The 15,762-nt window shown below is 39.0% G+C and overlaps 1 protein-coding gene across 1 annotated transcript in view; it reads left to right on the top strand.

Annotated features, from left to right (window-relative positions):
* The window catches only part of ALDH8A1 (aldehyde dehydrogenase 8 family member A1), a 29,328-nt gene that overhangs the window by 4,042 nt on the left and 9,524 nt on the right, over positions 1–15,762 (top strand). The window contains exons 3-5 of the mRNA XM_049788041.1: positions 953–1,108; positions 5,082–5,231; positions 13,638–13,894. Of these exons, the coding sequence (XP_049643998.1) occupies positions 953–1,108; positions 5,082–5,231; positions 13,638–13,894 (563 nt within the window). The remainder of the gene's footprint in view (positions 1–952; positions 1,109–5,081; positions 5,232–13,637; positions 13,895–15,762) is intronic.

Here is a 15,762-nt window from a genome sequence, read left to right as displayed (position 1 = left end):
CTCGTGCTAATGGGCAAAGCTATCCATGCAACCAAACTGAAATTTAGAGGCAGGGTTTACACTCTGATCCTTTCATAAACAAAAATTACAAAGATATCTGGCAAAGGATGAGGGTAAAAGGGAGATATGGAAAATTCGGGCTTCTTGTGCATCCTCCCAACAATTTTAAGGAGAAAAAAAATAAAGATAATTGGAAAAGCATTGACTTTTAAAAATACAGTAAAAATATTTCCCATATGTCAACCAACACAACTTCCCAATTGTTAACATTTTCCTCCAGATCCAGGTAATAAATAAATGTCCATGCATCTTTACAATAATATACATTAATAAAGGCCAAGGTCTCTTAAAATTCTATGCATGCTATACACTAGCCTGGACTTAGGGGACACCTAACCAAAGCCTTTAAAACCACTTTTCTTGCAGTACAGTATCAAGGGATTCTATCTCCTGTAAAGACAACTATGTACCAATCCATACAAGTCTGCGTTTCTCTCTGTCCTATCTAGGACAGTTGGGGTGCCTGCCACAGAGAGGCCCCGTCAGGTGTTCTGCCAAGAACTCGTCTTAATGCCTCCACCATGTGCTAGAAGACCTTCAACACACACCGTCATTTATTGTGAAGACGCTTTTTGTGTGTGGAGTGTAAATTCAACAGTTTTGACATCCACTTTTTTCAACTCTTTGCTGCCTGTACAAAGTTTAGTGTTTTTGCACTGAACAAGCTTGGTAACGTCTGGCAAACGGATGATGCTAACTATGAATTGTGCAGTCCATGAGGGAAGATGAATTGGTTCATCTTGAACCTCACTCCCCAATTCATCTTAGAACCTCAACCTATTGTACGGGTTTGGCTACTTTGGTGCCAGCTGGAAACGGTGTGTGACAGAATATCCCCACCGCGTCCGGAGTGTCATCCGTTGACGGTGCTTTCTGTTGGTGACTCTTCCAGGGAAAACCATCACACTCGCCAGGACCCTGGACATTCCCCGGTCTGTTCAGAACTTCCGGTTCTTCGCCTCCTCCATGCTGCACCACACAGCAGAATGCACGCAGATGGACCACCAGGGCTGCGTACACTACACAGTGCGGGACCCAGTGGGCATCGGTGGGTGCTGTTCAGGGGACAGTGGGGTGGGAGGGAGGATGTGCCGTCTGCTCGCTGCAGAGCTGACCTAGCAAGGGAGAAACGGACTTCTGTTTTGTCTGAAAATCCATTGGCTTCCGAAATCTATTTCCAGTTTATTTTTGTTGTCAAATTCCACACTTATTTTGAATGAATCACAGAAAAGAATGCTACTGAGATTAAGCTCACATTCCAAGATTACTTTGCCCCAGAAATAAAGAATAAGTCTATTTCCAGAGGGTGTTGGGCTTAATATAGAGGACTTTTGGGGCTGGAGACATAGTACAGCGGTAGGGCGTTTGCCTTGCTTGCGGCTGACCCGGTTCGATTCCTGGCATCCATGTGGTTCCCCAGTCTGCCAGGAGTGATTTCTGAGTGCAGGGCCAGGAGTAGCCCCTGAGCACCGCTGAGTGTGGCCCAAAACTCAGTCAGTGAATCAATCAATCAATAAAAATAAAGCTTTTAAAAAAAAGAAAGTAGAGGACTTCGGATGTCTGTAGGGTAAGTTACATCTGCGTTAGTATTCTTACCTAAAAAAACTAGAAAATAGTTTAGTTTTTTACATATATAATATATACATGTATATATACATATTTATGTATGATCTAGAGGCCAGAATACTAGTTCTGTGGATAGGACACTAGTCTTGTATGTTCAATCCTTGGAACAATATTTGTCTTCCATGTTTGATTGATCTCTGAGTGAAGATCTTGGAATAATCCCCAAGAGTTCCTGGGTATGAACCAAACAACAACTATGTATATATATATACACATGTCACATATTTATTTGCTTTTGGGGGGTTGTGTGTGAATCCCACGGTGCTCAGGGCATACTCCTGTGTTCAGGGATCATTCTTTGTGGTGCTCTGGGAACAATAGGTGGTGTTCGGAGTAGAATCCAGATTTTCAACATGCAAAGCAAGCGCCTTGACTCTGTAGTATCACTCCAGCTCTGTATATGTTTGCTAATTATATTATACTCCCCCTAATCAATTTTCTTCCTGCCTTTTAGAAGGCACACAAATGTCTGCATGAATTCAAATGCCCACAAGATGTCGCTCTTTCCCCTGAGAAAAACTAACCATGTATCACTTGGCACAGTTTATGATGGGATGAAAGTGTGTATCTATATATGTCTATACAGATGCATATGTATATTAAGGCTTAAATAAAGTGATATAAAACTCTAAAATGTAGATATACATTAAGATTAAAATATTAAAGAAAAATGTATTATCACTTCGCTATTTGAACCTATTAGAAATTCTAGCCACCTAAGTACTGTGTTAATACGTTGTGCTACAAAAAATATGGACACCTCCTAAAATACTTATTTTGAGTGGGAAACTTACTAATATAAAATATTTGCTTACTTTTACAAAATGGTTGAAGGCAGGGTAGAAAATAGGTGAAGCTATTTAGTTGCTATTTACTTACTCATGAGGGAAATTTTTTGTTTATTTTATTGGAAATCTGGAAGATTTTAGTATATTGTATGCAGACATCCTCTAAGTGCTGACTCTGTTACTCTGCAGCAAAACTCTTCCTATAAAATATAGGAATCAAAAGACAATGTTTTCTTTAATTAATTAATTTGTTTTGTTGGGGGGACTACACCTGATGTTGCTTAGGGCTTACTCCTGGCTTTGCACTCAGAAATTATGCCTGGCCATGCTTGAGTAATCGTATGGGTTACTGGGGATTCAACTTGGATTGGCCACCTATAAGGCAATTGTTCTATTCACTGTACTATTGCTCCAACCCTCAAGAAAGAATGTTTTACTAAGGTTAGTCAAATGGCTAATGAAATGACACTCAGACATCTAAGCATCAAATTTTATTCACTTTATTTTTCATTTATTTATTTATTTAATTTGGTTTTTGGGCCACACCCAGTGACGCTCAGGGGTTACTCCTGGTTACGCTCAGAAGTCGCTCCTGGCTTAGGGGACCAAACTTCGGGGACTTTGGGGGATCAAACGTGGTCCGTCCTAGGCTAGCGCTGGCAAAGCAGGCACCTTACCTCTAGCACCACCGCGCCGGCCCCTTATTCACTTTATTAATAACCCCTCAACCCATCTGGGAAGTCAGAATTTATTTGTTCTTATTTTACAAATAATTCTTTTTTTTAAATTTTTAATTTTTTTTTTATTTTGGGTCACACCCGGCAGCGCTCAGGGATTAATCCTGGCTCTAAGCTCAGAAATAGCTCTTGGCAGGCTCAGGGGACCATATGGGATGCGGGGATTCGAGCCACCATCTTTCTGTATGCAAGGCAAACACCTTACCGATAAGCTATCTCTTTGGCTCCTACAATTAATTATTAAAAGTTCACCTTATGTATTTAACAACAAAATAACAGAAACAGAGATGGGTTATTTTTAATACTAATTGAATGGGGCCAGAGAGATAATATAGCCAGTAGGTATTTGACTTGCACACAGACAACCTGGGTTCAATCTCCAGCACCCAATATGGTCTTTGGGGTCCTGCTAGGAGAGATAACAGTAAACAGAGCTATAAATAAACCTAAGCACTACCAAGTGTGACAAAAGGAAGGAGGAGAAAGAAAAAAAGGAGAAGGAAGGAAGGAAAGATGAAGGGAAGAAAGAAGGAAAAAGAAGAGAAGAAATAAGAGAAAATGAAAAAGGGAAGTAAGAGAAACAAAAATGAAAAGAGAAGGGAGAGAAGGAAGGAAGGATAGCTAGACATAAAGAGGAAGAAGTTTAAAAATCATCTATGAATCTCAAACTTCACCAGATTTAATATTTGGTGACAGGTGAAGTTATTTGTGCTTAACTCTAATTGTTAATAAAATATTGTCTATTGTTAATAAAAATAATGATTAGTTTTCAAGAAAAGTCATTAAATTGCTTTAACTTGTCATACATTATTATTTTACATTTAGGCACTGTAATTTATCATAGGCCTTCATGTACACAATTTTCCAACACTCCACTCCACCAGAGTGCCCCCACCTGCATATCCCTCACTTGAGGATGGTAAGCTCAGGTTATAGACAAGTTTTAGGTTCTATTCTCTTTTAGCCACTTTTATGCCATACTTTTTTCTTTAATGTTTTCTACATGAAAGATAATTCTCTCTGTCCTTCCTCTCTGGCTGACATTATTATTCACGGAGCTTTCAATATTTATCTACATAGAGGAAAATTGCATGATTTCACATTTTCTTATAGTTTAATAGTTTGTAGTTGTCTATGTACCAGTTTCTCTATCCAGTCATTTATTTTATTTAAAAATGTATTTTATTTTATTTTAATTAATAAATTTTAATTGAGTACTGTGAGATAAGTTACAAAGTTTATTTTGAATTTCCAGTCATACAATGTCCAACACTCATTCCTTCACCAGTGCACATTTCCTGGGGTCAATGTTCCCAGTTTTCCTCCTTTTCTCCTTACCCTACCTCTATGGTAGACATTCTCTCTCTCTCTCTCTCTCTCTCTCTCTCTCTCTCTCTCTCTCTCTCTCTCTCCCTCTCTCTCCCTATCTTCATCCCTCCCTCTCCCCCCTCTCTCTCCCCTTCCTCTCTCCTTCCTTTCTCCCTCTCTCTCCCTATCTTCGTCCCTCCCTCCCTCTCTCTCTCTCTTTCTCTCCCTCCCCCCCTCTCTTTTCTCTTTCTTTCACTTTTTTCTATTTAGGTACTGTGGTTTGAAGTCATCTCTTCTGGAATACTTTTGGCTATTGTGACCAGTGCTGCAATAAATACAGGGACAATAAAATAGGGACTTAATTAAAAGACATTCAAGTGCTTGCAACATATGATGGGCCGATTTTCCTTGAAGTTATTTTCCCTACAAGTAAAATGAGTCTGGGTTTTAGAAAAGTCCATTTACGTTTCACACGGTAGCAAGGATTTGTGTTTTAATAAAGCCCACTGCCGGACTGCCTTGAGGAGCAGGGCCTGTCGGCTACATTTCTGTTCTCTTTCAGCTGGTCTGATCAGTCCTTGGAACCTGCCACTCTACTTACTAACCTGGAAGATCGCGCCAGCAATTGCTGCGGGCAATACCGTGATTGCCAAGCCCAGCGAGATGACTTCAGTGACCGCGTGGATGATGTGCAAGCTCCTGGCTAAAGCAGGTCATACTCTAGGGAAGGGAGATTTCAAGAAGACACAGGATTGGTTTTGGGGTTGTTTAAGTTCCAACGACCTAAGGCCGCTGGCAATTGAAACCCTTTTGGATGGAAATTTGTTCAGAAGTGAAACTGGTTTCAATGGAACCTTTTATTTGACCCCCTGTTCTTTTGGGTGAGAAATCTCTATCTCCAGAAGGATTGGACCACACGACTACCTCCAGAGAGAGACAGCCTTTCCTCTCATGAATACGGGGCTGGGGGCACATCCGAGGGTGTGCAACACAGGTACAAACAGCCCCTCAAATCAGAAACCAACCTATGATAGAGGATGCTTCTCACTTGAAAATACTGATTTAGAAATAAGTTCAAATTTACAGGACAGTTAGATCATATTAACAGTTGGTCTCTAACAATTAGCTCACCTACAGTCTTCATCTAGAGACCTTTGACAGCAATCTGATCCATTCTAGATTCATGCATACTTCATACCCAGCTAGTCTTTTAAAGCCTCCTCTCCGAACAATTCTTCACCCTTTGACTTTCCATGATTTTGAAGAGTTTAGATGAGAGCAGGCCAATTTGAGGTTGTTTTGATGTTTCTTTCTGGGAACCCCTACATTTTAAATCATAATTTCCAGGAGTATTTCTTTTCTCATTTGCTTTTCTCTGGAGCACCTGTTAGTCTACTTGCCTCATTGAATAGAGTCTTCTCATTGACCCCTTGTTAAGGAAAAAGTTGATGCCTTTTGGGCTTCTCCATCGTAAAGTTTTCTTTCCCTTTATCATAATGGCTGTTCTTTTGAGAGCTACTTGGAGACTATGCAAAATCAAATTATTTATTACACAATTATTGGCCAGTGTAGCATACATTGATGAACTCTTAAAAAGGAAATTTAAATTTAGTTAATTTTGACAAAAATAATATTTGTGTCCACTTCTTTGGTTTTTACAGCTATAGAATACCTGATGAAATAGTCTATTTTCAGGAATCTTGTATTCTGAATTTTGGTTTTGTTTTGGTGGTTTTGCTCAAGGCTTACTCCTAACTTTGTGCTCAGAATCACTCCTGGCGGGCCTCAGGTTTCTGGATTGGCCTCCTAAAAGGTCAGTGCCTTATTCACTCTTCTATCTCTTTGGCTCATGAATTTTTCTTGTATTTTGGAACCTGTTCTTGGAAGGTCGTATAGTACAGCTCCATGCCTTATTCAGTGTGCATTCCTAGGTGCTCAGTCTGACAATGCCCCAGGTTTGGAAGGCAATAGGCAGATGGACAAGCTTGAACCCATGACAGAGATCCTTCTGTATGGAAACTCAACTCATGTCTCCCCACAACCTGTCAGGAATGATGCATGGATGGTAGTGGTTATCTTACTGGCTCTGTCAAGCTCTGCTGTGTATCTTCCTCTAAGCCCATAGTACTGGTGGTTCACTTACACCATAGATGGATACTTTGGAGGAAATGGTCTCTACTGGTACTTTTTATTTCTTAAAACAAATTCATAGATGTTGGCTTCCAGGAAAGTTGAACCAGTCTCTTACCCTAGGATATCGATGTGAGGTTTATAAAATACCCGTATGAGGTAGAGAATATTTGAGCCTCTTGGTATAGTATAGCTAGTGTCCTATCACTGGGAGAGATCTGCACCTGAGGCCCCTACTTTCCCCATGCTGGAGCATATGTCCTCCCTGTCTAACCACAGAAGCTCAATGATTTGGGCTGGGGCTGGGGTGGGTTACACTTGCAGCATTCAGGACTTACTCCTGACTCTGTCATTAGGGATTACTCCTGGTAACACTCAGGAGCCAGGTCATTCTGGGGCTCAAACAGGAGTCCACTGTGTGCAGGACAAGCTCCTTAACCCTGTTCTGTCTCTCTGGCTATGAAAGGTCTCATTTTAATCACAATCTATGCCAAATTGAACCTTGACTTTTTTTTATTTTGGGGTCATACCAAGTATGCTCAGGACTTAGCCCTATTCTGTGTTCTTGCTGGATCTCAGGATGAAGGTAGTGCCTAGGATATAATCAATGTCAGTTATGTTCAAGGTTAATACTCATACACTGTACTGCTTCTCCCTCACCAAAATTAGTTTTTAAACTCTATGGAGGTCCAAGCCATCTTTGTTTTGCCTGTTGACTAGGTTCCTTTAGTGGGATAAAATTGGGGTCCGTTCTTTTCTATTTGTGTTAGGGATAGCAGTGGAGAGTACCACAGAGTCAACTTCCTAAAACCCTACTCTTAAAAGCATGCATAACCTATAATACCTTGACCTATAGTAATTTTTCCCCAATCACTATCTTCTTAAGATCCCTTCCAGACCTGGTTTGCATAGAAGGCTTCTGTTTCCATAAACTTCTGCAAAACCGATCCTTCTTATGAATTTACAGAATTTAGACACCCCTTCTTCCTGCCCTCCTGAAATGGCTTCGCCAACTTCCTTCTCTGAAAACAGTGATAGTTCAACATTCCAATTGCATATGTTTGAAGCTCTCAGTTTTTATACTGGGATTGGGAGGTGTTTGGAATTTCATTGACCAAATCCTGCTTTTGAGCACTGTAAGAGAATATTGTAATAGTACAAAGAGAAGAAAGATAAGACAACTTGCTAATGTATCTTGGATATTTAAATATCTAGTTTCTCTACACCTGAGTCATTCAAACAGACTTGAAATAAAATCTTTCCCAGACTATTTGTGAGTTCTAGAATATTCATTTTGTAGAGGGAGTGGTGCAGCGGTCATCAAATTTAGCTCTCATTTATGTCTGCTGACACTGGTTTTCCAGATTTCCCTATTAGTTTTCGTTCTGCTCTATTTAATCTTAAAATTCTTCTTATCAGCTGCATTGTGAGAGTTCAATTGTCTTCTCTGTCTGCTAGCCAGTATCCTGAGTTTTACCAAATTGTTTTTTGGAATTAAACTGCCTGCCTTCTCTTATAATAGGAATCTCTTAATGGTAACAGACTGGTTTCCCTAAACAATTTTCATTAGTGTTTTCATCAAAATGATATGGAGAGATAATATCTAATAGATGGCTCTAAGTGTATTAACCTTTGAACTCAAGAAAACATAATCAAAATGTTAATGCTTTTCTATTGAGCCTACCAAATGAGTTTATTTTTCTCTGGTGATAAAAATGTAGTGTTTCTGCTTCCTCTCACCTTTTGCTAAAGTACTATATAAACATTAATATGATCCTTTACTTTACTTTTCTTCTTTTCCTTTATTTTATATTTTTGCATTTTGGGCCACACCCAGTGACACTCAGGGGTTACTCCTGGCTATGCGTTCAGAAATCTCTCCTGGCTTGGGACACCACATGGGACACTGGAGGATTGAACCGTGGTCCGTCCTGGGTCAGCCTCGTGCAACACAAGGCAAACACCCTACCACTGCTCTATTGCTCCAGCCCTAGATCCTTTACTTTTCATTGCCTTTAGAATTTATAAAGTCTAAGAGTCTACTTTCTCTTATCTGCCACCAGCCAAATATTGGCTAAATATACTCATTAATAAAACTTGATGGCAATGAAGGACCCCACCTAGTAAACGATGAAAAACTTGTCCTTGCTCTCCTCTAATCAACAATAGCCTCTTATTTGCTTCAACTCAGGGCCTAGTTTTCATCACTGACTGAGCACTAAATCTGATCATCTCTTGTATAGCCATATGATCCAGAACCAGTGCAAGCTCACTTCACTATGTGTGAAACTGAGTGTAGAGATGTGAATGACTGGCTTGGGCATGGAATCAGGGTTCCACCAGGCACACCAGGAGTCATTACTTCCATGGGGGAATTTATGCTTGAGGTGCTGAGGGTGAGGCCATAGCTTTATAGAAAAATGTCTGAATAATAATAGACCATTAATGCATATTTTTATTATATTTAAACATATCACAAAAACTATGACCTTAAACTAGTGAATATGCTATATTGATGAGAAAGTCTGTAAAGTGCAGTAAGGGGAAGATACTAGGAGGAAGGATATAGTTTGGAAACCTTACACGCTAGAGAATTTCTTTAGTTACTATCACATAAGCATGAAGAAATAGAAAACATGTACAATTACTCAGGGAAATCCTAAAAGCTTCAGGAAACAATGCAATTGCACATAGAATTTTATTTTTATTTCTTTTGTTTGTTTGTTTGTTTGTTTTTAGGCATACCTGGCAGCACTCAGGGGTTACTCCTGTCTCTGTGCTCAGAAATTACTCCTGGCTGCCTCAGGAGACCACAGGGGGTGCTGGAGATTAAATCTGAGTTGCTTGTATGCAAGGAGAATGACATCTTCACCGTGCTATTGCTCCTGCCCAGAACATAGATTTTTCTTCGACTCCGTTGCACTATTCTGTAGTTAACAATTATTTCTAATTTAAATAGCATACAATAAGCATTTATTAATTCATTGAATAATATTTTGTGACACACCTTGCTGTGCTCAAGGTTTACTTCAGGCTCTGTGCTCAGGAAGCACTCTTGGCAGGATGTGTGGATCCATATGGGGTGCTGGGTAGTGAATCTAAGTCAGCTGCATGCAAGACAAGCACTTTATCCATTATACTATAACTACTGACCCATTTTATACCTATTTATTAATTTGCTATTATAATGTTTTCTGGTTGTTAGTTTGTTTTGTTTTGGTTTTGGTTTGGGGGGGTCACATCCAGTGACTTTCAGGAGTTACTCCTGAAGCTGCACTCAGAAATTGCTCCTGGCAGATTCCGGGAACCATATGGAATGCAGGGGATCAAACCTGATCCTTCCCAGATAGGCCTCCTGCAAGGCAAACGCCCAAATTCTGTGCTATTGCTCGGGCCCTCCTGCTTGTTATTTGAGCTCACTTTGCTTCAATTTTATCTAAAGATAAAATGATGTAATGATAATAGAACTACCTACTTACTGGAGTTCTTGGAATATCTGAAGAGTAAACGTCATTTACAGTGATGACTAGTACCCAATTAATGCATCATCTACTATATTCCTTTTGTTTGGTAAACTAAGTGATGGGCCAGTGGTTACAATGTAGAGAAAAAAAGACAAAGTCGATTTCTATCCTTACATAGAGTGTCACCTTCTAGTTTCGGGTGGGTGATCAAAAAAGTAAATTCATAATCTCATCAATGCAGATACATGGCAGTAGGCTCTCTCTTGATAGAAAGGCTAGAAGCACCAACCTGGGGAAATTTTGGTACTTTATAAATACTAAGTGTGTCCATTTCATGGGGCACAGCTTATCTTCTCTGAGAACCTTCTTCTCCCGTTCAGGGAAAAATAGTCAGACTTTTCTCTTGGTTCTACAACCTTTGTTTCTCTCCTATTTAACATTTTCTCATTGAATTATGACTCTAAAATGCCAACATGACCAGAATTTTCCTTCATCACTGAGCTTAATCTACCTGAGGATAATTCTGCATATTCAGTCCTTAGAGTTAATGCAATTCTGTGGAAAGAATTTTCTAGAATATTTACTCCATACTTTTTAAGGTCACATCACTTACTTTTTTTAAATTAATTTTTTTTATTTAAGCACCATGATTATATACATGATTTTAGTTGGGTTTCAGTCATAAAAAGAACATGCCCTTTCACCAGTGCAATCTTCTCACCATCAAAGCCCCCCATTTCAATCCTCCCCACCCCCTTCCTGTATTCAAATTTGGCATTCTACTTCTACTTCTCTCACTCATTAATGTTGTCATGATAGTTAGTGTAGTCATCTCTCTAACTAAACTCACCAGTCTATGTAGTGAGCTTCACATTAACAGCCAATCCTTCAGCACTCATCTCTGTTGTCTCTGGGCTTTATTAAAATAATGTATTTTATTCTTCTTAAAATCCATAGATGAGTGAAACTATCATGTGTCTATTTCTCTCCCTCTGACTTTTTTCATTCATAATAGATTCAATGTCCATCCATTATAGGAAAATTTTATGACTTCATCCTTCCAGACGGCTACATAATATTCCATTGTATATGGACCACAGTTTCTTTAGCCAATCATCTGTTGAAGGGCATCTTGGTTGTTTCCAGAGTCTGGCTATTGTAAATAACAGCGCTGCAATGAATGTAGGTGTGAAGAAGGCACTTTCGTATTGTGTTTTTGTGTTCGTAGGGTATATTCCTAGGAGTGGTATAGTTGGATCATATGGGGGCACAGTTTCCAGTCTTTTGAAATTTCCATAAAGACTGGACTAGAATGAATTTTCACCAGCAGTGAATGACAGTTCCTTTCTCTCCACACTCATACCAGAACTGATTGCTCTTGTTCTTTGTGATGTGTGCCAGTCTTTGTGGTGTGAGATGGTACCTCATTGTTGTTTTAATTTTCATCTCCCAGATGTTTAGTGATGTGGAACATTTTTTCATGTGCCTTTGCCATTTGTATTTCTTCTTTGACGAAGTGTCTTTTCATTTCTTCTCCCCATTTTTTGATGAAGTTAGGTGTTTGATTTCTTGTTAAGTTCTGTCAGTACCTTGTATATTTTTGATATTAGCCCCTTTTCTGATAGGTATTGGGCAAATAGTTTCTCCCATTCTGTGGGTGGCTTTTGTTATCCTAGGAACTGTTTCCTTTGAGGTGCAGAAGTTTCTCAGCTTAATGTACTCCCATTGGTTTATCTCTGCTTCCATTTATTTAGAAAGTGCTGTTTCCTCCTTGAAGATGCCTTTAGTCTCAATGTTATGGAGTGTTTTACCTACATGTTTTCTATGTATCTTCTGGTTTCAGGCCTGATATCAATGTATTTAATTCATTTCAATTTGAACTTTGAGCATGGTGTTAAATGGAGGTCTGAGTTCGATTTTTTGCAAGTGGCTCACCAGTTGTGCCAACACCACTTGTTGAAGAGGCTTTCCTTGCTCTGTTTTGCAGTTCTTGTCCCTTTATCAAAAATTAATTGATTGTATATCTGGGTACAGTCTCTGAATACTCAAATCTATTTCACTGATCTGAGGGTCTGTCTTTATTCCAGTACCATGCTGTTTTAAAGACTATAGTTTTGTAATACAATTTAAAGCTTGGGAAACTTTTAATATGCCTCCCATATTCCTTTTCTCAAGTGTTGCTCTAGCTCAATGGTCCTCAAACTATGGCCCGCGGGCCACATATTGTATTTATTCCCATTTTGTTTCTTCAGTTCTAAATAAGATATATGCAGTGTGCATAGAAATTTGTTCATAATTTTTGTTTTTACTATAATCTGGCCCTCCAACAGTCTGAAGGACAGTGAACTGGCCCCCTGTTAAAAAAGTTTAGAGGGGGCCGGGCGGTGGCGCAACAGGTAAGGTGCCTGCCTTGCCTGCGCTAGCCTTGGATCCCCCGGTGTCCCATATGGTCCCCCAAGCCAGGAGCGACTTCTGAGCGCATAGCCAGGAGTAACCCCTGAGCGTTACCGGGTGTGGCCCAAAAACAAAACAAAAAAAAAAAGTTTGAGGACCCCTGCGAGTGAGTCTAGCTATTTGTGGGTGCTTATTGTTTCAAATGAATTTTGGGAGTGTTTTATACACTTCTTTGAAGAATGTCATGAGTATCTTTAGAGGGATTGTATTAAATCTGTACAATACTTTGGGGAGTATTGCCATTTAAATGATGTTAATCCTACCAATCCATGAGCAGGGTATGTGTCTCCATTTTTGTGTGTACTCTTTCATTTTATAAAATGAAGCAGGGTTTTGTAGTTTTCTTTGTATAGGTATTAAAGGTCCTTCACCTCTTTAGTAAAGTTGACTCCAAGATATTTGAGTTTGTGTGACAGTAATGTGAATGGGATTTAAAAAAATTTTTTAATTTTTTTATTTTGGGTCACATCTAGTGACGCTCAGGAGTCACTCCTGGCTACGAGCTCAGAAATTGCTCTTGGCTTGGGAGACCATATGGGATGCGAGGGGATCAAATCATGGTCTGTCCTTGGCTAGCATGGGCAAGGCAGTAAGGCTACTGCTTGCGTCACCACTCTGGTCCCTGGTTTTGTTTTTTAAATGTACATTTCATTTCTATTGTTATTGATTTACAAGAAGCTATTGATTTTTGCTGTTAATTTTGTACCCTGCCACTTTGCTATATGAATTATTGTTTCTAGCAGTTTTTTGGTAGTGTCTTTAGGGTTTTCTAAATATAGTATCATGCCCTCTGCAAAGAGTGAGAGCTTGATTTCTTCCTTTTCTATCTGGATGCTCTTGGTATCTTTTTCTTGCATAATCGCTATGGGAGAACTTCCAGCGCTATACAACACTTACTTAATTATCATGCTTTGTGTACTATAGACAAAGATGATGAAGTCATCTTTATTATGGGAAGTTATTATACTATCTCATTTGAGCTATTGAATTTTCTAAGTGAATTTTCTTGAAACCTGAAGTGCCTAAGCTGCTGAGAATAATTGCTGTCACTGGTTTTCTTTTCTGTCCAGGTGTTCCTCCAGGAGTGATAAATATTGTGTTTGGAACAGGACCTAAGGCAGGTGAGGCCCTAGTGTCCCATCCAGAGGTTCCACTCATCTCCTTCACGGGGAGCCAGCCCACAGCTGAGCGAATTACTGTGCTGAGCGCTCCCTACTGCAAGAAACTCTCCTTAGAGCTGGGGGGCAAGAATCCTGCTATCATTTTTGAGGATGCTAACCTGGAAGAGTGTGTTCCAACCACTGTTAGGTCCAGCTTTGCCAACCAGGTATGTCCTCTCTTTTATTTATTTACTCTGTGGCTCTGTACTGCTGACTTAGTTTCACTACAATGCACAGTCAACTGTAAGAAGGCCAATGGCACACAACTTAGTGAAGGAGTACTGTTAGATTGCTTGTGCTCTTTTGACTACTCAACCTCAGTGTCTGTGAGTGTCTACTTAGATTCATAGCTATATTTAGGAAGCTCCTATTTTTGAGTTACCTACTTTTATCAGGCCATCAGACAATGACTAAATGTTGGTTTTGCCTACTTATGCTTCTCCATCACTTTATGCATCTAGCTGTCCCCTAGTCTGTTTTTACTGTCTAAATTTATCATACTCCACAACCCTTATTCTACCCCCAGTAATTAATTGTAATGCATTTATATACTTAGTAATAAACACCTAAGAAATTTGGGGGCATATTTCATACTGTGGAGCTATTGATATGATTTCAGGAAATTTTGTAGCTTATAAAATAATATGACAATTCCTTGAAGTCTAAATTTTGTTTTGTTTTGGGGCAACACCCAGTGGTGTTTAGAGGTTACTCTTGGCTCTTTGCTCAATAATTATTCCTGGCAGGCTCAGGAAACCATTTAGGAAGCTCTCCCCACTGTACTATCACTCTGGCCATAATTTTTAAACCATAATTTTGAAAAATAATTTGAAAAAATTATTACATTATCATTTTATGTGGTTCATAATTTATTTCAAACACCAATATGCCACAAGCATAATCTCTGCTGCACATAGATCCCCAGTTTCTCACCTGCCACCCAAGCCTTCCCTTCTGCAGACACAAAATTTTCACTTTACATTGTTTGTTACAAAGGCAAATGGCAATATCAAACCTTGTAATACTTGTTCTATTTCTCAATGATGTTATTAAAGTCATTGCCTAAGGATTTACTGGGCTGCGTTTGGTGCTAATTAAGCTTTCTCTGTTACTGCTTAGGCTCACTGAACTTGTTGGTCATCTGCAACTTTCCCATCAAATATGTTGTGATCCTGTGGTTAACACTATTATGAAACTTTAAGGGATAGTGCACCACATATCAGCCATATGATCCAGGATTCGTAGATCGAGAATAATTGTGTGGCTTGGCAGTTTGATAAGGTCTGGAACTGAGATGTTTCTATTGGAGGGTTACTATGCCTTCAGGCAGGAAGGAGAATCTGCCTACCCACATTTCAAGAAGGCATTCAAGTTGTAAGCATGGTTAAGTCTCCCTGGAAAAATTCAGTAGCCATGTTCTTTTGGAGCTTAGTTGAGGAGCTGGGCTTATTTTCTTCCAGTAGATTGTGGGTCTGGCTGGGGAAGAAAGTCTTTAGTTTTTGTCAGATTCTTGAAGAACATGATATGCCAAGAGTTAAGAACTTTATAATGATAATAATAATAATAATAATAATAATTTTAGCCTTTTATATGACTTTACAGTGAAGTCATAGAAGTGATTGTTTTCACCATTATAATTGTAATTATTTTTCTTACTCTGAATCCTAGCATGGTGACCTAGAAATTTATAGTTTCTAAACAGACAATGCAGTTTTATACTCAACAGGAATAATTAAACATAGTGTTTTTATGATAGAGAGGGACAAATTGTAACTTGAAAAGATAAAATAAAAGGCAGTTCAATAAACTCCTTTATTTAATGAAATTAATAAACAAATTAATTGGATGCATAAATTCAATTATTCTGAGCACATGGATGAATTAATGTGGAATTCTGGATGGTCAGAATTATACAAGAATGAGTTCACCTAGAGAGTCCTTCTCTGTGTTTTTAAATGTCAAGGGGGAAGATGAGATGAACTTTAACTAATTGCACTATAATCCATTACAGGAATGAATTTAGGGCAAAATAAAT

Source organism: Suncus etruscus, chromosome 15, assembly GCF_024139225.1.
Source record: "Suncus etruscus isolate mSunEtr1 chromosome 15, mSunEtr1.pri.cur, whole genome shotgun sequence".
Classification (NCBI taxonomy): Eukaryota; Metazoa; Chordata; class Mammalia; order Eulipotyphla; family Soricidae; genus Suncus; species Suncus etruscus.
Note: the sequence above shows the minus strand (reverse complement) of the source record. Positions and strands in the feature narration are given on the sequence as shown.